Raw genomic sequence first — 25,416 nt, 5'->3', positions numbered from 1 at the left:
TATTAATGACCAAAGGCTCGTATTTCTGTGTGTTATGTTATAATTAAGTCTATGATTTGATAAAGCAGTCTGACTGAGCGATAGTAGGCAGCAGCAGGCTCATAAGCATTCGTTCAAACAGCACTTTTGTGCGTTTTGCCAGCAGCTCTTCATTGCGCTGTTTATGACTTCAAGCCTATGAACTCCCGAGATTAGGCTGGTGTAATCGATGTGAAATCGCTAGCTAGTTAGCGGGGTGCACGCTAATAGTATTTCAAACGTCACTCGCTCTGAGACTTGGAGTGGTTGTTCCCCTTGCTCTGCATGGGTAACGCTGCTTCGAGGGTGGCTGTTGTCGTTGTGTTGCTGGTTCGAGCCCAGGTAGGGGCGAGGAGAGGGACGGAAGCTGTACTGTTACACTGGCAATACTAAAGTGCCTATAAGAACATACAATAGTCAAAGGTATATGAAATACAAATGGTATAGAGAGAAATAGTCCTATAATAACTACAACCTAAAACGTCTTACCTGGGAATATTGAAGACTCGTTCAAAGGAACCACCAGCTTTCATATGTTCTCATGTTCTGAGCAAGGAACTTAAACGTTAGCTTTCTTACATGGCACATATTGCACTTTTACTTACTTCTCCAACACTTTGTTTTTGCATTATTTAAACCAAATTGAACATGTTTCATTATTTATTATATTAAGTTAAAATAAGTGTTCATTCAGTATTGTTGTAATTGTCATTATTAAAAATACATATTTCTTATATATATATAAATATAAATAAAAATAAGCCGATTAAATCGGTATCGGCTTTTTTTGGTCCCCCAATAATCGGTATCGGTGTTGAAAAATCATAATCAGTCAACCTCTACTTACAACAATAACTAACCTCCAGAAACTATTTGTGAATCTGACAGGGATATATATATAAACAAAACTGTACACCTTCACTGAACGCCCGGGAAACCTTCACTGAACACTTCAAGGTTTTCAGGTTTTGCTTTCTTTTGTACTCATCCTAACCTACGCTTTGGCTACCCAGTAAACAGCCAGTAACTAAGTTCACTCGACCAGAAGACATGCCTAGTCTGGCACTAGCTAGTGACAAGCTAATTTGCTGCATTCAAGAACCTGATTTCACCCTTGATGTTCTAGATTAGAATAGTCCCAAGGAAATTCCATTCTGGGAAACCGGTCAGGATCGACAACTGAGAATATATCTAAAGTTACCAGTCCATATAGGTGCATCATGAATGAGTACAAGTAGCTTCACATCCCCGATTGCCCTTAGTGTGAAATAATAATTTTAGATTCAGATTATTTTGAATCACCCTTTCATCTGTTAAATACAAACAATTGTGGCAACTGAAATTACTCAAACACCAACTATTTGTTGCAAAAAGTGCAGAGTTCCTGTCCAATTCTTAGCCTTGTATCTTTCAGCTTATTCTGTTGTAATGTCGGGTAGCATACCTCACAACATGCAGCTTCTAAATGTGGAAGACATTTCAGTTGTACAACTGACAAGGAATCCCCCTTTCCCTCCACAAACCGTTAAAAGTGATTGAAAACCAACATACAAAACAAAATCACAACATTTCTCAGAGGACAGAATATCATAGCCAGACTAAAAGCCAGTGACCAAATTTACACTTTTAAAACACACTGGCTTCCAGTCCTCTCTCCACCTTTTAATGGTCTTTGTATTGATTGTCCAATGGGCGTATAAGGAATGTCTGAGCCACGAGTTGAGGACCAATGAAATCAGATACCCTCCCTCTCACAATGTTTGTGTCATCACCCCCTTCATTTGAGGAAGACTGATTAAAAAAAAATATGAAAATATGTAAATGGTAAAATACCTTACACATTCAGTAATGACAGCATTTCCAAAATGTCCGTTTTTCACGAGATTGTATTTAGACATTTGTGAAAGGCAAACTGACAGCTGCAACCAACCATAGTCATATAATCCATATATGGCTGTTCCCATTCAAGTCAAGACTGGAAACCATTGCACCCATGAGTTTAACAGTCAAATTGCCAGGGTTAGAGGTTCAAAAAAACTCTGGATTTTATGTCTATGGCCGCAATGCAACAAGCTGTTCCACAGATAGAAGGAGCGAAAGGAGTGGGGAAAAAGATGCTCGTACAGTGATAAGCACACCAAAGACACTTCTAAAAGCCTGAATTTCCCAGATAACTTTTCTTTCATTTTGATTTCGGCACAAATTAAAATGTGGTACTGATGGACATTTCAGCATTGTCTCAATGAAGAGTTTGGCTAACCATGGGCAGTTACAAGCCTGCTAGAGTTAGCGGCAGGTGGACAAGCAATCGTAGTATGGATGAAGCCGGACCTGGAATGTGAAGCTAACTGAAGCTGGTTAGCTTTATAAAAGCCTGAGTAGATCTGTACTGAACAAAAATATAAACGCAACATGTAAAGTCTTGGTCTTGTGTTTCATAAGCTGAAATAAAAGATCCCAGAAACGTTCCATACGCACAAGCTTATTTCCCTCAAATTTTGTGCCCAAATTTGTTTAGATCCCCATTAGTGAGCATTTCTCCTTTGTCAAAATAATCCATCCACCTGACAGGTGTGGCATATCAAGTAGCTGATTAAACAGCATGATCATTACACAGGTGCACCTTGTGCTGGGGACAATAAAAGGCCACATTTTGTCACACAACACCACAAATGTCTCAAATTGAGGGAGCGTGTTTGCAAGCCTCAATCCCGCAACTGTGCTGCCCGCTCATTCTGATTGGGTGGGCCTATGCCCACCCATGGCTGCAACCCTGCCCAGTCATGTGAAATCCATAGATTAGGGCCCAATTTATTTAAAGATTATATGACTGGTAACTCAGAAAAAATGTTTAAATTGTTGCATGTTGTTTATATTTTTGTTCAGTATAGCTGGCCTCATAGTACACCACTCAGGACAATTGGGGCAACATCTAGGCTACCTCTTCTTAAGAAGGTGTGCAGCAGTACTGTGTAGTGGTGGCTGCTGTGGGCAGCATGGGCTACAACCCTGGTCAAAACAGGGTTGGTGTTTTCTAACAGATGCGCTATTTCAATAAAAATCAGCCATAGCATAACTGTCTGTACCATGAGTTAACCAAAAAACTCCACCCTGTGTCCCTGACCAGTGTAGCCTCTTACGCCTGAGGGGTGTGCTCTTCTACCACAAAGCCATACAGTACAGAGTTTGGAAAACTAGACGACATGTTGACGCAAAACATCCCATAATAAGAACTTAATACATTTCATGTGATCAATAGAAAATCTGTTTTGTCTGAGCTCTAGGGGACAGGTCAGTTTTAAATATACTGAACAAAGATAAATGCAACAATTTCAAAGGTTATACTGAGTTACAGTTCATGTAAGGAAATATGTCAATTTAAATAAATTCATATAAATAAAAATTAAAGCCATGGAAGAACTGGGAAGTTTTCAGCTTCCAGGAATTGTGTACTGATCTCTAAAACCACATTGGAGGCAGTTGCCGGTAGAGAAATACACATAAAATTATCTGGCAATAGGTCTTGTGGATATTCTTGCAGTCAAGCATGCTAATTGCACGTTTACTCAACCCTACCCCTAACCTAACCCTAAGTTTACTGTGGCATTGTGTACTGTGACAAGACTGCACATTTTAGAGAGTGGCCATTTGTCCCCAGCACAAGGTGGACCTATGTAATGGCCATGCTGTTTAATAACTTCTTTGGGATAGGGGGCAGCATTTTCACTTTTGGATGAAAAGCGTGCCCAGAGTTAAACTGCCTCCTACTCAGTCCCAGAAGCTAATATATGCATATTATTATTAGTATTGGATAGATAACACTCAGAAGTTTCTAAAACTGTTTGAATGATGTCTGTGTGTACAACAGAACTCATATGGCAGGCAAAAACCTGACAAAAAATCCAAACAGGAAGTGGGATATCTGAGGTTTGTAGTTTTTGAACTCAGCCCCTATCGAATACACAGTGGGATATTGGTTGTTGCACTTCCTAAGGCTTCCACTAGATGTCAACCGTCTTTAGAAACCTGTTTGAGGCTTCTACTGTGAAGGGGGGCCGAATCAGAGGTCTGCCAGCAGCCTCGATCTCAGTCACGCGCATTCACATGAGGTAGCTCTCGTTCCATTGCTTTTCTACAGACAATGGAATTATCCGGTTGGAACATTTATGATAAAAACATAAAGATTGATTCTATACGACCTGTTATATAACTTCTTTAAACTTTTCGTCCGACGTTCGGCTGGACCTGCACGCGCGTTTTGGATTTGTTAACCAAACGCCCTAACAAAAGGAGTTATATGGACATAAATTATGAACTTTATGGAACAAATCAAACATTTGTGGAACTGGGATTCCTGGGAGTGCATTATGATGATCATCAAAGGTAAGTGAATATTTATAATGCTATTTATGACTAATGTTGACTGCGCAACATGGCGGATATTTCTTTTGGCTGTTTTGGGCTCTGAGGTGGGGTACTCAGATTATGCTTTTTCCGGAAAGTTTTTTTGAAATCTGACACAGCGGTTGCATTAAGGAGAAGAGGATCTAAAATTCCATGTATAACACGTGAATTTTCATCAACATTTATAATGTGAATTGATGTGGCTGTCTGCAAAATCACTGCATGTTTTGGAACAACTTAACATAACAAGCCAATGTAAAATGAGATTTTTGGATATAAATATGCACTTTGTCGACCAAAACACACATGTATTGTGTAACATGAAGTCCTATGAGTGTCATCTGATGAAGATCAAAGGTTCTCTATATTTGTGCTTTTTGTGACTCCTATCTTTGGCTGGAAAAACAGCTGGGTTTTTCTGTGACTTCGTGGTGACCTAACAATCGTTTGTGGAGCTTTCGCTGTAAAGCATTTTTGAAATCAGACACTGTTGCTGGATTAATGAGAATTTTATATTTAAAATGGTGCCTAATACTTGTATGTTTGAGAAATTGTATTTATTAGATTTTTGCAGATTTGTATTTGGCGCCCTGCAATTTCATTGGCTGTTGGGCGAGGGGTTATAGATAATCCATCCACCTGATAGGTGTGGCATATCAAGAAGCTAATTAACCTGTCTGGGAATAGGGTGCTAGCGGAACCCCGTTCCCAGACAGGTGTAGTATATCAAGAAGCTGATTAACCTATCAGGTGGATGGATTATCTTGGCAAAGCAGAAATGCTCACTAAGAGGGATCTAAACAAATTTGTGCACAAAATTTGAGAGAAATAAGCTTTTTATGCATTTGGAACATTTCTGGGATCTTTTATTTCGGTTCATGAAACAACACTTTACATGTTGCGTTTATATTTTTGTTCAGTGTATAGGAATGGAGTATACAGTGAGAAAAGTAGGAAAAATCGCATCCCTGAAAAATTCGCATTTTAAGTAGAACACGATTATCTTCGGTTGTTCCTTCGCTGCCAACATGGACGCTTCAGACAGAGTTTCAAGGTGGGAAAAAAGAGAAAAGTATGTCAAACTCTGTACAGTAAATCCACAGCCCCCTTCAACGGCTCTACCAGGTGGGCATCATGTCGGGGAACCAGACACGGCCGAGATGCTTTGAAACCTCCCAGTGGATTTCATCCAGGTTGTACTTATGGTCAGGAATCAGCACCTCCTCCATGATGGACAGCTGGGACAACCTCCGACCGCACATCTTCACGAATTCCACGAACGCGCTGCACGACACCTCACACTCCCCAAGGCCAATGGCCGACAGCTGGGTGCAGCGCTTGGCGATGCGGATTAGCTCCTCGTCCAGCGGCCGCAGCCCATTGGCGCACACCACCAACTCCACTAGCCGGGGGCAGTGGACCCCAACGCGGCCCAGCACATCCTTACTGACTGAGCGACCAAAGTAGAGGTGGGTGATGGGGACTTCCTCCCTGAAAAAGGGGCCGAACTCGTCCTCGTAGAGGAAGAAGTACATGACCAGGTTGAACTTGGGCGAGTGGCGCAGCATTGCGTCCCAGCTGGACTTCCTGATGGTGTGGAAGTGCTGCCCGGGGTTCTCGCTGACCACATCAATGCGGAGATGCTCCAGGTGGACGTGTTTCTCAGAGGAGAGGGCTAATAAGAGCTCGTCACTCAGCAGGTGGTAGTTCAGCGCCAGCTCCCTCAGGCCATGGCACTGGTCCGCCACACACAGGATACCTGCACACACAGAAAACTTTGGTTTACAAATATGGTCCTATTATTACTCCAATTATAACATATGTCCCTATTAATTCAAATTACTTTAGCTTTAAATGGTGTAACACTAGAAGGGCCGAGACAGTCATTTTGACTGCATATGAAAGAAATGGAAAACTCTGCAATTTTTACATCATGCTCCCTCCGTCCTTGACTTATCCTAAATAAGTATATTTAACACACGTATATTGTGAGAATGTTGATATCACAAACAGAAAATGTTATAAGCAGTTTTGATAGCTACAGTGGGGCAAAAAAGTATTTAGTCAGCCACCAATTGTGCAAGTTCTCCCACTTAAAAAGATGAGGCCTGTAATTTTCATCATAGGTACACTTCAACTATGACAGACAAAATGAGAAAAGAAATCCAGAAAATCACATTGTAGGATTTTTAATGAATTTATTTGCAAATTATGGTGGAAAATAAGTATTTGGTCAATAACAAAAGTTTCTCAATACCCTTTGTTGGCAATGACAGAGGTCAAACGTTTTCTGTAAGTCTTCACAAGGTTTTCACACACTGTTGCTGGTATTTTGGCCCATTCCTCCATGCAGATCTCCTCTAGAGCAGTGATGTTTTGTGGCTGTTGCTGGCAACACGGACTTTCAACTCCCTCCGAAGATTCTCTATGGGGTTAAGATCTGGAGACTGGCTAGGCCACTCCAGGACCTTGAAATGTTTCTTACGAAGCCACTCCTTCGTTGCCCGGGCGGTGTGTTTGGGATCATTGTCATGCTGAAAGACCCAGCCACGTTTCATCTTCAATGCCCTTGCTGATGGAAGGAGGTTTTCACTCAAAATCTCACGATACATGGCCCCATTCATTCTTTCCTTCCTTTACACTGATCAGTCGTCCTGGTCCCTTTGCAGAAAAACAGCCCCAAAGCATGATGTTTCCACCCCCATGCCTCATAGTAGGTATGGTGTTCTTTGGATGCAACTCAGCATTCTGTGTCTTCCAAACACAACGAGTTGAGTTTTTACTAAAAAGTTATATTTTGGTTTCATCTGACCATATGACATTCTCCCAATCTTTTTCTGGATCATCCAAATGCTCTCTAGCAAACTTCAGACGGGCCTGGACATGACTGGCATGTACTGGCTTAAGCAGGGACACACGTCTGGCACTGCAGGATTTGAGTCCCTGGCGGCGTAGTGTGTTACTGATGGTAGGCTTTGTCACTTTGGTCCCAGCTCTCTGCAGGTCATTCTTTAGGTCCCCCCCCCCGTGTGGTTCTGGGATTTTTGCTCACCGTTCTTGTGATCATTTTGACCCCACGGGGTGAGATCTTGCGTGGAGCCCCTGATCGAGGGAGATTATCAGTGGTCTTGTATATCTTCCATTTCCTAATAATTGCTCCCACAGTTGATTTCTTCAAACCAAGCTGCTTACCTATTGCAGATTCAGTCTTCCCAGCCTGGTGCAGGTCAACAATTTTGTTTCTGGTGTCCTTTGACAGCTCTTTGGTCTTTGCCATAGTGGAATTTGGAGTGTGACTATTTGAGGTTGTGGACAGGTGTCTTTTATACTGATAACAAGTTCAAACAGGTGCCATTAATACAGGTAACGAGTGGAGGACAGAGGAGCCTCTTAAAGAAGAAGTTACAGGTCTGTGAGAGCCAGAAATCTTGCTTGTTTGTAGGTGACCAAATACTTATTTTCCACCATAATTTGCAAATAAATTCATTAAAAATCCTACAATGTGATTTTCTGGATTTTATTTCTCATTTTGTCTGTCATAGTTGAAGTGTACCTATGATTAAAATTACAGGCCTCTCTCATCTTTTTAAGTGGGAGAACTTGCACAATTGGTGGCTGACTAAATACTTTTTTGCCCCACTGTATAGAGTATCAGAATGAGCAGGTTAAGTTTAATCTTGCACGTTAATGTTAGCCACTTAGCTAAATTCAGTTGGAGAGAATTTATTTGGCACATCTTAGATTGACGAAAACATTCTTATCCAGAGCGACTTACAGGAGCAATTAGGGTTAAGTGCCTTGCTCAAGGACACAGACAGATTTTTCATCTAGTCAGCTCGGGGATTCGAACCAGCAACCTTTGGGTTAATGGCTCAAAGCTCTTAACCGCTAGGCTACCTATTGCCCACATAGTTAACTTAAAAGTTATAAATTAAACCCAGCAAAAAAAGTCCCTTTTTCAGGACCCTATCTTTCAAAGATAATTCGTAAAAATCAAAATAACTTCACAGATCTTCATTGTAAAGGGTTTAAACACTGTTTCCCATGTTTGTTCAATGACACATAAAAAATTAATGAACATGCACCTGTGGAACAGTCGTTAAGATATTAACAGCTTACAGACGGTAGGCAGATAAGGTCACAGTTATGAAAACTTACGACACTAAAAGAGGCCTTTCTACTGACTGAAAAACACCAAAACAAAGATAACCAGGGTCCCTGCTCATCTGTGTGAACATGCCTTACGCATGCTGCAAGGAGGCATGAGGACTGCAGATGTGGCCAGGGCAATAAATTGCCTTGTCCATACTGTGAGACGCATAAGACAGCGCTACATGGAGACCGGACAGACCGCTGATCGTCCTCGCAGTGGCAGACCACGTGTAACACCTGCACAGGATGGTTACATCCGAACATCACACCTGCGGGACAGGTACAGGATGGCAACAACAACTGCCCGAGTTACACCAGGAACGCACAATCCCTCCATCAGTGCTCAGGCTGTCCGCAATAGGCTGAGAAAGGCTATAGACTGAGGACTTGTAGGCCTGTTGTAAGGCAGGTCCTCACCAGACCCACAGTCGCTGGACCAGACAGGACTGGCAAGAAGTGCTCTTCACTGACGAGTCGCGGTTTTGTCTCACCAGGGGTGATGGTCGGATTCGCGTTTATCGTCGAAGGAATGAGCGTTACACCGGGGCCTGTACTCTGGAGCGGGATCGATTTGGAGGTGGAGGGTCCGTCATGGTCTGGGGCGGTGTGTCACAGCATCATTGGACTGAGCTTGTTGTCATTGCAGGCAATCTCAAAGTTGTGCATTACAGGGAAGACATCCTGCTCCCTCATGTGGTACCCTTCCTGCAGGCTCATCCTGACATGACCCTCCAGCATGACAATGTCACCAGCCATACTGCTCATTCTGTATGTGATTTCCTGCAAGACAGGAATCCTAGTGTTCTGCCATGGCCAGCGAAGAGCCCGGACCTCAATCCCATTGAGCACATCTGGGACCTGTTGGATCGGAGGGTGAGGGCTAGGGGCATTTCCCCCCCAGATATGTCCGGGAACTTGCAGATGCCTTGGTGGAAGAGTTGGGTAACATCTCACAGCAAGAACTTTCAAATCTGGTGCAGTCCATGAGGAGGAGATGCACTGCAGTAATTCATACAGCTGGTGGCCACACCAGATACTGACTGTTACTTTTGATTTTGACCCCCACCCCCCTTTGTTCAGGGAAACATTATTCCATTTCTGTTAGTCACATGTCTGTGGAACTTGTTCAGTTTATGTCTCAGTTGTTGAATCCTATGTTCATACAAATATTTACACGTTAAGTTCAATGAAAATAAACGCAGGTGACAGTGAGAGGACGTTTATTTTTTTTGCTGAGTTTATATAGCTGGTAAACAGTAGTGAATTTCATACAAGTGTAACTTGATCACCTCTCTTAAGTTGCGCTGCATTAATGACTCGCCTCACGAAGCTCCCATTTTCCTCGTTGTGCTTCTTTGTAAACAAACACACGTGACTGGCTCAAACCGCTGTTTTGAAAAACTAGTACCGGTAAGCTTCCTAGTACCGGTAAGCTTCATAAAAATAAAAAAAGGATACATGCGATCTGCTTACCTATTATCTAGTGCATGTTGACTGCAGGTATTTACTTAAAGTACTAATATTCAAAGCCCCAAAAAATTTACTTAACATAGTGCTAGCAAACAATAAGGAATCCTCAAAGACAATGCTAACAAGCACATTGCAAACATTTTGTACAGTTCCTGACCTAAACAAGTAACTCAAACACTACTCAGTTTGCTGCACGCACAAAATTAATATTAGCCAGCAAGGCTCTTGATACAGGTGGGAATTCTCTGCTGTTACCAAGTGAATGCTTGATTATCGAAGAAGCTAATCATTTAACACTAAATTAGCAATCCAAATGCCCAACTGCTGAGCATTTAGCACATTTTAGACAGTTAACTTAATAGTTATAAGATATCTCTGAATTAGAGACGTGTGGGGGGCTGCCTTAAATCGGCATCCACGTCTTCGGCGCCCGGGGAACTGCCTTGCTCAGTGGCAGAACACTACACCAATGAGGGGGGGTAGTGAGACCAGGCAGTTTAAGTGTTAGAGGGCTTTCACTGTTGTGCCCAAGGTTTTTGGTTTGAAACTACAGCTATGATAGCTATGAAGGCCTCAGATATGAGGCTGCCTCTTTAACTCACCGTCCCCTCCGTTCTCCCTCCCTCCATTGACAAAAAGGGGACACTGTCTTCCAGCTGATGGTAAAACTCAAGTCGCACTGCATTATTCCTGCCTCATGCACCAATTAATGTCCAGATAAATAGAATGTCCAGATAAAGTGAAATATTACTCAATATAAAAAATGTAAAAAGGACAAGCCTATAATAATAACAAGCTTATCGAAACACTTTGCTATACTCATTCATTGCAGCTGCAGTGTTGGGTGTAGCACATTTTATGGCTTATAAACACGACAGTGCTGAATAACAAACATAAAATGACTCAAAAACAGCAGTGCTTTGGTTTTAAAGTTTTGAAATCTCACAGTATCAACTTTGCTGTGCACTCAAGGCTTCATTTTTATTGTCTATGGCTGGAGGAAACTGCAGACACGGTGATCTGAGCTATTTGATTGGCCAGCGGTAGTCCTGTCGGTGCACCTTCAGACACATGAAATGGTTCAAAATGTGAACACTTTGCCTTCCAGACACTACGGTTGCTGAATCAAGTGCACCTACCGCCAACAGCACGAAACAAATAAAACAAAAAATAGAAACTCTAAGGCTTAATCATTTTTAACAGAAATGTTTGGTGATTGACTAGGAATGCTTTGGAGATGGACCAGTTGATCGCTACCAATGGGTTGGCAACCACTGCTATAGAGGCTTCTTTATTCTTTGACTTTGTGCTATTAACTTGCCAGCTATGAGACAAAACGGCAGAAATACTTTGAAAACAGCTACTGCAGCATTTATTTTGCTATAAATGTGATCATACTTGACTATTTTTATTCACAAATGCAAGTGAAATGCTCGGACTGTGGAGCCCTGACCACCTGCCAATGTGACTGGTGAAATAGACATACCCGCCAATGCAAAAATAGTTCCGCATGTGGCTGGTGTTCATTTTAGGCCCTGTAGATGAATGCGTTTGTTTTCCATGATTGTGTTCGGTATTTCTGTTTTGAATTTCCTATTTAAAGTGTATATTTTTGTAATTACAGGTCTCATCTGTAAAGAGGCCTTGGCCTCAGCATTTGGGGGCAGGTCATACCAAGGATCATTTAGCTATTTGATTTTGAATTTTAGGACCCCTTAAGGTATCAGCCAAATTAATAAAAAAATGTGTTAATTAAACACTTAATTTACTTGGCCTTATTACAATTAGCCCATAGAAATGCATTGAATAACAGCTTCATATATGGATAAACATGGTCCAAAACATTTCTAAAGGAAGTCTATTCTGAAGTGTCTATCGGAGAAATATAAGATCCAATTTTTTTTAATTTTTTTTTACATGTATTTAACCCCTCCTTTTAGCCACTAATCTGTCTCTATATACTTCCATTCCTTTTTTAAACAGAGTTGACACTTATTTGAGTGCCTAATCAGGAGTCGACTGTATGGCGTTGCTCAGGGACCATTCAATGGAATAATCCATTCTAGGGATCATTCAATGACCATAAACTCAGACAAGCTACCTGCAGGGGAGACATGAGGGCAGCTGCTCATCTTCAACATCCTCAGCGTGTCGCTGTTGTTGGCCACCAGGACCTTCAGGGACGGGTCATCCACCGGTGTGTCGTCGATCTTCAGAGATGACAGGGACTTGGAGTTGACAAACACCACCGTCAGGGCCGAGATGAAATGAGACTAAAGGAGGAAAACAATCAGTCAACAGGTAAATAAAATGGATGATTGCAGGTGTATGCTATAACAAAGACCTGCACACCGCTCCACTGTGGAATTACAGGCTCAGTGTAAACTGTGGAATTTTGACCTTTAAAACGGGAGCCAAAAGCTAATGGACAATCAAATCCTAGTTATAGAATAGTATTCACAATCAAGGTTACACATTAGAATGCCAACCATTGTCATGGAACATTTGGTACCAACAGTTTCCTGAACACTAAATATACAGTGCAGTCAGAAAATATTCAGACCCCTTGCAGCCTTATTCTAAATTGGATTAAATTGCCCCCCCCCCCATCAATCTACACAAAATACCCCACAATGACAAAGCAAAAACAGGTTAGACATTTTTTGCAAATGTATAAAATGAAATCAAACAGAAATATGACATTTACATAAGTATTCAGACCCTTTTTACTCAGTACTTTGTTGAAGCACCGTTGGCAGCGATTTAAACCTCTTGGGTGTGACACTACAAGCTTGGCACACCTGTATTTGGAGAGTTCTTTTCTGCAGATCCTCACAAGCTCTGCACAGCTATTTTCAGGTCTCTCCAGAGATGTTCAATCGGGGTCAAGCCCACTCAAGGACAGCAGAGACTTGTCCTGAAGCTCTTCCTGCATTGTCTTGGCTGTGTGCTTAGGGTTGTTGTCCTGTTGGAAGGTAAACCTTCGCCCCAGTCTGAAGTTATGAGCAGGTTTTCATCAAGGATCTCTACTTTTCTCCGTTCATCTTTCCCTCAATCTTGGACCAGTCCCTGCCACTGAAAAACATCTCCACATCATGATGCTGCCACCACCATGCTCCGTAGGGATGGCGCCAGGTTTCCTCCAGACATGACACTTGGCATTCAGGCCAAAGAGTTCTTGGTTTCATCAGATCAGAGAATCGTGTTTCTCGTGGTCTAAGAATCATTCAGGTTCCCTTTGGCAAACTCCAAGTGGGCTGTCATGTGCCTTTTACTGAGGAGTGGCTTCTGTCTGGCCACTCTACCTTAAAAGGCCTGATTGGTGGAGTGCTGCAGAGATGGTTGTCCTTCTAGAAGGTTCTCCCATCTCCACAGAGAAACTCTGACAGAGTGTCCATTGGGTTCTCGGTCACCTCCCTGACCAAGGCCCTTCTCCCCTGATTGCTCAGTTTGGCCGAGCGACCAGCTCTAGGAAGAGCCTTGGTTCCAAACTCCTTCCATTTGAGAATGGAGGTCACTGTGTTCTTGGGGACCTTCAATGCTGCAGACATTTTTTGTACCCTTCCCCAGGTCTGTGCCTTGACAAGATCCTGTCACGGAGCTCTACGGACAATTCCTGCGACCTCATGGCTTGGTTTTTGCTCTGACATGCACTGTCAACTGTGGGACCTTATATACACAGGTGTGTTCCCTTACAAATCCTGTCCAAATCAATTTAATTTACGACAGGTGGACTCCAACCAAGTTGGAGAAACATCTTAAGGATGATCAATGGAAACAGGATGCACCTGGGCTCAATTCTCTCATAGCAAAGGGTCTGAATACTTTAAATAAGGTTTCTGTTTTTTATTTGTAATACATTTGCAAACCTTTCTAAAAACCTGTTTTCACTTTGTCATTATTGGGTAGATTGATGTCGAAAGAGTAATGGGGTCTGAATACTTTCCGAATACACTGTAAGGCCAATCTTTGGCTCTGATTCCAACAGGCTGAGTGTAAGTACCTTGGGCAACTCCATGAAGCTGGGTCTGGCCGTAGAGATGAGCCCTAGTGTCTTTAGTGAACAGTTCACCAGCTGGGAGAGAATGTCACAGGCTGCCTCTGCAGATTCCGTGCTGCTGTCCACCTAGAGATAAAAAATTAAAACAATATATACTTAAATTTAAAACACAAAATGTTGGTCCCATGTTTCATGGAAATAAAAGATCTCCGACATGTTCCATATGTACAAAAAGTGTATCTCAAATTTTGTGCACAAATTTGTTTTACATCCCTGTTGGTGAGCATTTCTCCTTAGCCAAGATAATCCAGCCACCTGACAGGTGTGGTATCAACAAGCTGATTAAACAGTATGATCATTACACCGGTGCATCTTGTGCTGGGAACAAACGACCACTAAAATGTGCAGTTTGTCACCAACGCCACAGATGTCTCAAGGTTAGGGAGCGTGGCATGCTGACTGCAGGAATGTCCACCAGAGAATTTAAAATGTTAATTTCTCTATCATATTCAATTGACCAATTTCCTTAAATGAACTCTAACGCAAACATTTTGAAATTGTTGCATGTTGCATTTATATTTTTGTTCACCCAACACTTGACCTCTGATGCCAATCATAAAATTAAATATTGATTTCGCATCTTAATCAAAAACAAACAATTGCAGCGGTGGGAAAGTTGACGTAAGTAGTCCACATGGACAATGGCACGGTCTCCAACCAAAATTTTAGAGGCCCTCTTCTTGGTCGCAGACAAATGTTCCTGTTTTGAAGCTCATTTCCTGCAATTCAGCATTTTGCAATGCGCATGACAGAAATGGTGCAGTTTAAAGCTAATTTCCTATGGTTTATGCCGTGTTCTTATGCCATCTGAGTGACTCAAACATATCATGAATGGGGGCCCCATGCCATTCATTTTTATTTTAGATTCTCCCTTTTATTTTGGTTATTGTTAGTTCTCAAAGATTATCTTATTTAAACAATTAATGGACAAAGGGGGAACACTGAATTCCCACTCACTTTGAAGCTGACATACTGCAGGTGGTTCGAATGCCTCTTGATGATCTGTTTGATTAGTTCTGGGTGTGTTGCCTTCAGGTAAGAACTGGCAGGCTGGTTCAGCTCAAACTCAAAGCACCTCCATAGCTCGGGCATGTGGAAAGCTTGGTTCCAGCCACGGCACACTTGCGAGGCATACGCCCGGTCCAGAAGAGGCAGGAATTGGAAGATGTTGAGCAGGATCTCCTGAGGGAGCAGTGCCCAGTCGAAGCCAAACTCGCAGAGATCTACATCAGTCTCTTCCTCCTCCTCTTGGTGCTTCTCTTTGCTTGGCTGTAGCTTCCGCACCTTCTTGCAGGACTCGGTTGGGCCCTCGCTGGAAGAGCTGCAGGCGTCCTCATCTCCTTTCACCCTCTTCATCCTATAGGAGACACACAACGAGGTTTGGTGGGAATAATACATCGCAAATCATTGGCCTGCTGGCAATTATAGTTTATTAAACACGGGATTTTGTACATTAAAATCACAGCATACAATGCCATAATTATAGAAGAATAACAGCCAGGTAACAATACAAAAAAGTGATCTTATTTTATTGCCTAATTGGAACTAATAACTGCTACTGCATTCCTGGCATACAACATTTTCACAATATTAGGCAGGGTAGGAACGTCAAAAGTTCCAGTTTGGACACTAGTGTAGAGCGCCTGGTTAAATTGTGTTTAGGAGCATTTTTTCAATCTCTAAAATGGCTAATACTATTGAGAAATGTGTGACTATTGAAAAAAGGCTGAGTTTGCTTTGTTTACTATAATCCTAAATTACGATATTTTATTATTTTGCCATATCTAATTACCAAAAATATAAGACACAACATGCAACAATTTCAATTATTTAGTCAATTGAAATCAATTAATTAGGCCCTAATTTATGGATTTCACATGACTGGACAGGGGTGCAGCCTGGGACAGCATATTTCCCCCCCCCACAAAGGGGCTTTATTACAGACAGAAATACTTGTCAATTTTATCAACGGTCCAGGTGGCTAGTCTCAGACAATCCCACAGGATCGCTCCTCTTTCACCCCAGCTGCCAAACTAAACCTAATTCAGATGACCATCCCACTCATGCTAGATTACAGAGACGTTATTTATAGATCAGCTGGTAAGGATGCTCTCCAACGGCTAGATGTTCTTTACCATTTGGCGATCAGATTTGCACCTTATAGGACACATCACTGCAATCTATACTCAGCAAGACCCACTGGTTGATGCTTATTTATAAAACCCTCTTAGGCCTCACTCCCCTCTCTGAGATATCTACTGCAGCCCTCATCCTCCACATATAAAACCCGTTCTGCCAGTCAGATTTTCTTGAAGGTCCCAAAAGCATACACATCCCCGGTCGCTTGTCTTTTCAATTCGCTGCAGCTAGCAACTGGAATGAGCTGCAACAAACACTCAAACTAGACAGTTTTATCTCAATCCCTTTATTCAAAGACTCAATCATGGACACTCTTACTGACAGTTGTGGCTGCTTTGCGTGATGTATTGTTGTCTCTACCTTCTTGCTGTTGTCTGTGCCCAGTAATGTTTGTACCATGTTTTGTGCTGCTACCATGTTGTGCTGCTACCATGTTGTGTTGCTACCATGTTGTGTTGCTACCATGTTGTTGTCATGTTGTATTGCTACCATGCTGTGTTGTCATGTGTTGCTGCCTTGCTATGTTGTCGTCTTAGGTCTCTTTATGTAGTGTTGTGTTGTCTCTCTTGTCCTATATTTATATTATTATTTGTTTTAATCCCAGCCCCCATCCCCTCAGGAGACCTTTTGACTTTTGGTAGGCAGTCATTGTAACAAATAATTTGTTCTTCAATGACTTGCCTAGTTAAATAAAGGTTGAATAAACATTTTTAATACAATTTAAAAAATGGTAAGGGTAGGCAACAACGCTGATCCTCAACACTTAGTCCCCTCCTGCACTCCCTGTTCACCCACAACTGCATGGCCAAACACGACTCCAACACCATCATTAAGTTTGCTGACGACACACAAGAGTGGTAGGCCTGATCACTGACAACGATGAGACAGCCCATAGGGATGTCAGAGACCTGGCTAGTGCTAGGAGAACAACCTCTCCCTCAATGTGAGAAAGACAAAGGAGCTGATCGTGTACTACAGGAAAAGGGGAGCCGAACAGGCCCCCATTAACATTGACGGAGCTGTAGTGGAGCAGGAGGAGGGTTTCAAGTTCCTTTGTGTCCACATCACCAACAAACTATCATGGTCCAAACACAGCAAGACAGTCGTGAAGAGGGCACGACAACACCTTATCCCCCTCAGGAGACTGAAAAGATATGGTCCCCAGATCCTCAAAAAGTTCTAGAGCTGCACCATCAAGATGTCGCACCATCAAGAGCATCTTGAAGGGTTGCATCACCGCCTGGTATGGCAACTGCTCAGCATCTGACCGTAAGGCACTACAGAGGGTAGTGGGGTTTTTTTTTTTTACACTGCTGCTACTCGCTGTTTATTATCTATGCATATTTACTTCACCCCTACCTACATGTACAAATTACCTCGACTAACCTGTACCCCGGTACATTGACTCGGTACCGGTACACCCTGTATATATTTTTATTTTAGTTTATTTGGTAAATATTTTCTTAACTCTTTCTTGAATTGCACTGTTGGTTAAGGGCTTGTAAGTAAGCATTTCAGAGTAAGGTCTACACGCGCTGTATTCAGCGCATTTGACAAAATTTGATTTGGGTTTTGGAAAGTGCAAGTTGATGACCTTGATGATCCTTTCCAATAAATATAGGGGTCTTATTCTGGTGACATGAGATCATCGATGCTTGGCTCCCATTTGACAAATAAAAATAATCAGTCGGGGTCTCAATTGACTGTAGAATAAACAAAGTGCAATTTCAAGACTTGGTTGAGCATCAAAAATTGTTCACTTGATATATCAGTCACTGATAGTCACTCAATTAGCCCATGTCAGCTAACTTTCTTTTAGATTGGTAAATTAGTCTAGTGGGCAGGTAAATTAGTCTAGTGGGCAGCTATCTAAACTGGTAATAATCAAAGTCAAGGTTGATTTTGTTAGTCTCACTATGGCAAAATACAGAGCAACTGGAGCCACTAATGATGAGGTAAGATTTTTTGTGACCCCCACCCCCGATGTACACTACACATGCGCTCTAGCCAACAGCACGCAGTTACAGTACTGCATCTGCGCTTTGCTAGCTGGAGCACACATGACAATACCAGCACACTCGCTATACAAGATTTTTTGTGAGAAACCCATCAGCAGTTGAAAATGCGATGGAAACCAATTTATCTTGTATTTTTTATTCGGTAAATGGGAATTCTACCGCAAAAGGTATTTTTATGTGCACCACGTCATCTTTATCTGCAACAAGTCAATTTGATGGAAACATCTCTGGTGGGAAAATAAACACGTTTGCTCCCTGTTCTATTGATTTTAATGTGATAGATGGAAGTAATTAACATAAGTGTCCTCTAACCAGTGATGTACACATTATTCCCAGATTCCGTGTAGTTTTGGAGCTGTGTTAGGAGGTGCAACCTCATCTCCGCCCTCTTGCGCAATTGATTGTGCACAATGTGTTAATCGATGCGAGTGATTGAAAAAACAGTTTTGCGTTTCTCTTTCTGTTTTGGTTAACCCCCATATTAAAATGCAACATTTCAAAATGTAGCTTACAGTTCTGCAGGCTGTCATCTAACCAGTGATGTAAAAATATATCCAGCAACCATGTGGTTTTTGAGTTTAAACAGCGCATTGCAACTTGACAAAAACAAGAGTTTTTGGAGAGTGAAGTTTATAAGGTGCTCGTATAAAAAATATGATTACTATTGTTGTACATGCATGTGTACAAACTACATTTTATGTTTAGATGTTCAATATATCAAACGGTTTCTGCATATTGGCAATTTATAAACATGTTCTACTGTTAGCAAGAACAGCATCATTTTCAACTTACATTTTAGGAATATAAACATAACTCAACATTAATTTTCAATGGTATTGTTCTTAAATCAGGTAAAACGTTGTGATTGATTTATTTTGATGAAATACCAGAAATCACCAAAACGGGTTTGCACTGCCTACCATGGGGCCATACAGCCATTGGAGCCAGAAGGGCAACTGTTACTTTAACTACTAACTAGGACTATACAATGATGAGGGACCTAACGCAAGTTAGTTAGCCATTACAATAAAGTTATTTGACAACTACTTAGAAATTCATAGCTAGCTAGTTAGCATCCTTCCACGCATGAGGATACTGTCTGGCCAAGTTTGCTGTGCCAAAGTTATTAAGTTATTTAACTAAGTGGCAGCATTTTACGAGCTAGTCAAATTATTGGTAGATAACTAACCCGTTACACGTTACACCGACAATCAAATTATATTATAGTTGACACATCCCCTTACCTTATGTTTACACTTGACAGCTGGCTAAAAATCCGATCACTGGCAACTTCAACCTCGGCCGGCACTTGAACAACTCATTCACCCGAGCCAAATATCGCCACATTTACAGTTTCCTTTTAGATAATGTTCGTGTGTTGTGCTATATCTCCGGTGACGTAAATTACTTTGCGGGAGTTTCAGTTGACCCCCCATCCGTGAAATGGCGACGTGTTGTTGTGACAGTAGCGCTGCATTGTGGGTGATACTGTATGAAATGGCTTCCTCTTCTTCGGTGGGATTTATTCGCTGTTGGCATCCGACGGTAATGGTGCTTTACCGCCACCTACTATACTGGAGTGTGGGCCAGAGAAAAGAATAAACTAAATCCTACCTGCCAGCCCCGTTGCTCTTTAAAATAAAATATATCTAATGATGTTCTACTCAATATTCTCTTTTAACTAATTTCCTGGTTCACCTTCTCCCTCCTACTAGATATCAGCCTCTCCCTTTCCTCTGATACTGCCCACACTGTAGCAATACACCCACAATGTAACAGGGCTCCCGGTTGGCGCAGTAGTCTAAGACACTGCATCTTAGTGCAAGAGGCACCACTGCAGTACCTGGTTTGAATCCAGGCTGCATCACATCCGGCCGTGATTGGGAGTCCCATAAGGTGGGGCACTATTGGCCCAGTGTCATCTGTGTTTGGCAGGGGTAGGCTGTCATTAAATAAAGGTTCAAAACAATAATCATACATGTAAGGTCTTATTAAACACAGCCGGTTGTTCTGCCCAGATCAGTCTAGGGTCAAAGTATACCCCCAAGGGACCTGAAGGCCCCTACCCAATCCAAGTTTCTCCCATATAACCTCAAGTGTACCTCATCTCCCACCTTCCTCCTGGTTCCTCTCTAGGTTTCTTCCTAGGTTTTGGCCTTTCTAGGGAGTTTTTCCTAGCCACCGTGCTTCTACACCTGCATTGCTTGCTGTTTGGGGTTTTAGGCTGGGTTTCTGTACAGCACTTTGAGATATCAGCTGATGTACGAAGGGCTATATAAATAAATTTGATTTGGTAAAGAACACTGTCGGAGTTCTCTAACAGAAATATAAATATTTAACATTCATGAAAATACAGCTTCACTTCTTGTTAATCCAGCCGCTGTGTCATATTTCAAAAAAGGCTTTACTGCGAAAGCACACCATGCCATTATCTGAGGACAGCTCCCCGCAAACAAAAGCATGAAAAACATTTTTCAACCAGGCAGGTGCGCCACAAAAGTCAGAAATAGTGATAAAATAAATGCCTTACCTTTGAAGATCTTCTTCTGTTGGCACTCCAAAAGGTCACAGCTACATCACAAATGGTCCTTTTGTTCAATAATGTCCTTTATATCCCCAAAAACTCCATTTAGCTTGCACGCTTCATTCAATAATCCACCGGTTTCCCTCCTTCAAAATGCATTCGAAATGAATCCCAAACGTTCCCAATAAACTTCTCCAAACAAGTCAAAGAACATTTATAATCAAACCTCAGGTACTCTAATGCGTAAATAAATGATACAATTTAAGACGGAGGAGCCCTAGGAACTGCAATCTAGGAGGTTTTGCCTCATAATAAACATGACAGCCATTGGAAACAATGGTAGGCTGAAATTATAATTTTTTGGGATGGTTTGTCAGGGTTTTGCCTGCCATATCAGTTCTGTTATACTCACATACATTATTTTAACAGTGTTAGAAACTTTAGAGTATTTTCTATCCAAATCTACCAATTATATGCATATCCTAGCTTCTGGGCCTGAGTAACAGGCAGTTTATTTTGAGCACGCTTTTGGTGCAGGTCTACAATTTTGTTTCTGGTGTCCTTTGACAGCTCTTTGGTCTTGGCCATAGTGGAGTTTGGAGTGTGACTGTATGAGGTTGTGGACAGGTGTCTTTTATACTGATAAGTTCAAACAGGTGCCATTAATACAGGTAACGAGTGGAGGACAGATAAGCCTGTTAAAGAAGAAGTTACAGGTCTGTGAGAGCCAGAGATCTTGCTTGTTTGTAGGTGACCAAATACTCCATAATTTGCAAATAAATTCTTCAAAAATCCTACAATGTAATTTTCTGGATTTTTTTTCTTCTCATTTTGTCTGTCATAGTTGAAGTGTACCTATGATGAAAATTACAGGCCTCTCTAATCTTTTTAAGTGGGAGAACTTGCACAGTTGGTGGCTGAATAAATACCCCCCCCCCACTGTACATATACATATGAGATCAGTAATGTAGGGTACGTAAACATTTTAAGTAGCATTGTTTAAAGTGGCTAGTGATATATTTTACATAAATTCCCATTATTAAAGTGGCTGGACTTGAGTCAGTGTGTTGGCAGCAGACACTCAATGTTAGTGGTGGCTGTTTAACAGTCTGATGGCCTTGAGATAGAAGCTGTTTTTCAGTCTCTCGGTCCCTGCTTTGATGCACCTGTACTGACCTCGCCTTCTGGATGATAGCGGGGTGAACAGGCAGTGGCTCGGGTGGTTGTTGTCCTTGATGATCTTTATGGCCTTCCTGTGACATCGGGTGGTGTAGGTGTTCTGGAGGGCAGGTAGTTTGCCCCCGGTGATGCGTTGTGCAGACCTCACTACCCTCTGGAGAGCCTTACGGTTGTGGGCGGAGCAGTTGCCGTACCAGGCGGTGATACAGCCCGACATGATGCTCTCGATTGTGCATCTGTAGAAGTTTGTGAGTGCTTTTGGTGACAAGCCAAATTTCTTCAGCCTCCTGAGGTTGTGCGCCTTCTTCACGACGCTGTCTGTGTGGGTGGACCAATTCAGTTTGTCCGTGATGTGTACGCCGAGGAGCTTAAAACTTACTACCCTCTTCACTACTGTCCCATCGATGTGGATAGGGGGGTGCTCCCTCTGCTGTTTCCTGAAGTCCACAATCATCTCCTTTGTTTGTTGACGTTGAGTGTAAGGTTATTTTCCTGACACCACACTCCGAGGGCCCTCATCTCCTCCCTGTAGGCCGTCTCATCATTGTTGGTAATCAAGCCTACCACTGTAATGTCGTCCGCAAACTTGATGATTGAGTTGGAGGCATGCATGGCCACGCAGTCGTGGGTGAACAGGGAGTACAGGAGAGGGCTCAGAACATACCCTTGTGGGGCCCCAGTGTTGAGGATCAGTGGGGTGGAGATGTTGTTACCTACCCTCACCATCTGGGGGCGGCCCGTCAGGAAGTCCAGTACCCAGTTGCACAGGGCGGGGTCGAGACCCAGGGTCTCAAGCTTGATGATGAGTTGGGAGGGTACTATGGTGTTAAATGCTGAGCTGTAGTCGATGAACAGCATTCTCACATAGGTATTCCTCTTGTCCAGATGGGTTAGGGCAGTGTGCAGTGTGGTTGAGATTGCATCGTCTGTGGACCTATTTGGGCGGTAAGCAAATTGGAGTGGGTCTAGGGTGTCAGGTAGGGTGGAGGTGATATGGTCCTTGACTAGTCTCTCAAAGCACCTCATGATGACGGAAGTGAGTGCTACGGGGCGGTAGTCGTTTAGCTCAGTTACCTTAGCTTTCTTGGGAACAAGAACAATGGTGGCCCTCTTGAAGCATGTGGGAACAGCAGACTGGGATAAGGATTGATTGAATATGTCCGTAAACACACCAGCCAGCTGGTCTGCGCATGCTCTGAGGACGCGGCTGGGGATGCCGTCTGGGCCTGCAGCCTTGCGAGGGTTAACACGTTTACATGTTTTACTCACGTCGCCTGCAGTGAAGGAGAGTCCGCATGTTTTGGTTGCGGGCCGTGTCAGTGGCACTGTATTGTCCTCAAAGCGGGCAAAAAAGTAATTTAGTCTGACCAGGAGTAAGACATCCTGGTCAGTGACGGGGCTGGTTTTCTTTTTGTAATCCGTGATTGACTGTAGACCCTGAGACATACCGCTTGTGTCTGAGCCATTGAATTGTGACTCTACTTTGTCTCTATACTGACGCTTAGCTTGTTTGATTGCCTTGCGGAGGGAATAGCTGCACTGTTTGTAATCGGTCATGTTTCCGGTCGCCTTACCCTGGTTAAAATCAGTGGTTCGCGCTTTCAGTTTCACGCGAATGCTGCCATCAATCCACGGTTTCTGGTTTGGGAATGTTTTAATCGTTGCTATGGGAATGACATCGTCAATGCACTTTCTAATAAACTCGCTCACCGAATCAGCGTATTTGTAAATGTTGTTGTTGGAAGCAATGCGGAACATATCCCAGTCCCCGTGATCAAAGCAGTCTTGTAGTGTGGAATCAGATTGGTCGGACCAGCGTTTAACAGACCTGAGCGTGGGAGCCTCTCGTTTTAGTTCCTGTCTGTAGGCAGGGAGCAACAAAATGGACTCGTGGTCAGCTTTTCCGAAAGGAGAGTGGGGGAGGGCCTTATATGCGTAGCGGATGTTAGAATAGCAATGATCCAAGGTTTTACCAGCCCTGATTGCGCAAACAATATGCTGATACAATTTAGGGAGTCTTGTTTTCAGATTAGCCTTGTTAAAATTCCCAGCTACAATGAATGCAGCGTCAGGATATGTTTTTTCCAGACCTCCGTCCCAAATTACTCTCTCCTCCCCATAGTATCCCCGATGTCCAACAATAACATATTCTGACAATGTAAACGTTCTACATTCCCCTCTCTCCCTCAGTGACATGAATAAGAATATTTCACATTTTCACATTTAGAAGTCAGAACCCATCACCTTCCTCCCCAACACTCTGTTGTACAACACCAATGCCTTAACCAGTGCCTCATTACTAAGATGGGCCAACATAACATGGGCCAACATAACATAGCACACATCATCTTCCCCAGGTGACGTTAACCCAGCCTTACCTATTGCCCTTTTCACCACTGCCATGGTAAATGGAGCATTCAATGCACATTTTACATCCTCCCTCCTATTCAGCACTCCAGGATGCTCCTCTCTCGTTCTCTCTCTCCCTACTCTGACAGATTTGCTGAGCTATGCACTTGGACAAATGCTTCGGCCATTATCTTTGCCTTCTCCTCATCTGTTCCTGCCACATCCTTCTCACTCGTCAACACTGGATAATCCATCACCCTTCTGACCCCACAAATCCTCCAAATCATCCACCACACTTCTCCCACAAGTGTCACCCTTCCTATGGTGTCACAGAACCGATGCCAACATGATCTCATTGCCTGACAGATAGTTCTCCTCCTTAGGGCCTGGGCCTGCTTATACTGAATCAGACTGATGGATAGTTCTCCTCCTCAGGGCCTGGGCCTGCTGATACTGAATCAGACTGATGGATAGTTCTCCTCTTCAGGGCCTGAGCCTGCTGATACTGAATCAGGCTGACGGATAGTTCTCCTTAGGGCCTGGGCCTGCTGATACTGAATCAGACTGATGGATAGTTATCCTTAGGGCCTGGGCCTGCTGATACTGAATCAGACTGATGGATAGTTCTCCTTAGGGCCTGGGCCTGCTTATATTGAATCAGACTGATGTATAGTTCTCCTCCTCAGGGCCTGGGCCTGCTGATACTGAATCAGACTGATGGATAGTTCTCCTCCTCAAGGCCTGGGCCTGCTTATACTGAATCAGACTGATGGATCGTTCTCCTCAGGGCCTGGGCCTGCTGATACTGAATCAGACTGATGGATAGTTCTCCTCCTCAAGGCCTGGGCCTGCTTATACTGAATCAGACTGATGGATTGTTCTCCTCAGGGCCTGGGCCTGCTGATACTGAATCAGACTGATGGATAGTTCTCCTAAGGGCCTGGGCCAGCTTATACTGAATCAGACTGATGGATAGTTCTCCTCCTCAGGGCCTGGGCCTGCTGAATCAGACTGATGGATAGTTCTCCGTAGGGCCTGGGCCTGCTTATACTTAATCAGACTGATGGATAGGTCTCCTTAGGGCCTGGGCCTGCTGATACTGA

The 25,416-nt window shown here is 42.9% G+C and overlaps 1 protein-coding gene across 1 annotated transcript; it reads right to left on the bottom strand.

Annotated features, from left to right (window-relative positions):
* Positions 1–5,251: 5,251 nt before the first annotated feature.
* On the bottom strand, positions 5,252–19,740 carry fbxl3a (F-box and leucine-rich repeat protein 3a). The gene is made up of 5 exons (XM_024388623.2): positions 19,506–19,740; positions 15,062–15,461; positions 14,048–14,170; positions 12,146–12,317; positions 5,252–6,181 (listed from the first exon to the last, which is right to left on the bottom strand). The coding sequence occupies exons 2-5, from the start codon at positions 15,458–15,460 to the stop codon at positions 5,541–5,543; spliced, it is 1,335 nt and encodes a 444-aa protein (XP_024244391.1). The 5' UTR covers position 15,461; positions 19,506–19,740; the 3' UTR covers positions 5,252–5,540.
* Between the last annotated feature and the right edge of the window lie 5,676 nt (positions 19,741–25,416).

Source organism: Oncorhynchus tshawytscha, linkage group LG26 (genome assembly GCF_018296145.1).
Source record: "Oncorhynchus tshawytscha isolate Ot180627B linkage group LG26, Otsh_v2.0, whole genome shotgun sequence".
Classification (NCBI taxonomy): Eukaryota; Metazoa; Chordata; class Actinopteri; order Salmoniformes; family Salmonidae; genus Oncorhynchus; species Oncorhynchus tshawytscha.
This window is presented reverse-complemented; position numbering and strand designations above follow the sequence as displayed.

Coding starts and splice junctions, on each gene's coding strand:
- fbxl3a (XM_024388623.2), bottom strand. CDS start 15,460: ATGAAGAGGGTGAAAGGAGATGAGGACGCCTGCAGCTCTTCCAGCGAG. Junction 14,171..15,061: donor TGCAGTATGTCAGCTTCAAA/GTGAGTGGGAAT, acceptor TTTTATCTCTAG/GTGGACAGCAGCACGGAATC. Junction 12,318..14,047: donor GCTTCATGGAGTTGCCCAAG/GTACTTACACTC, acceptor TTCCTCCTTTAG/TCTCATTTCATCTCGGCCCT.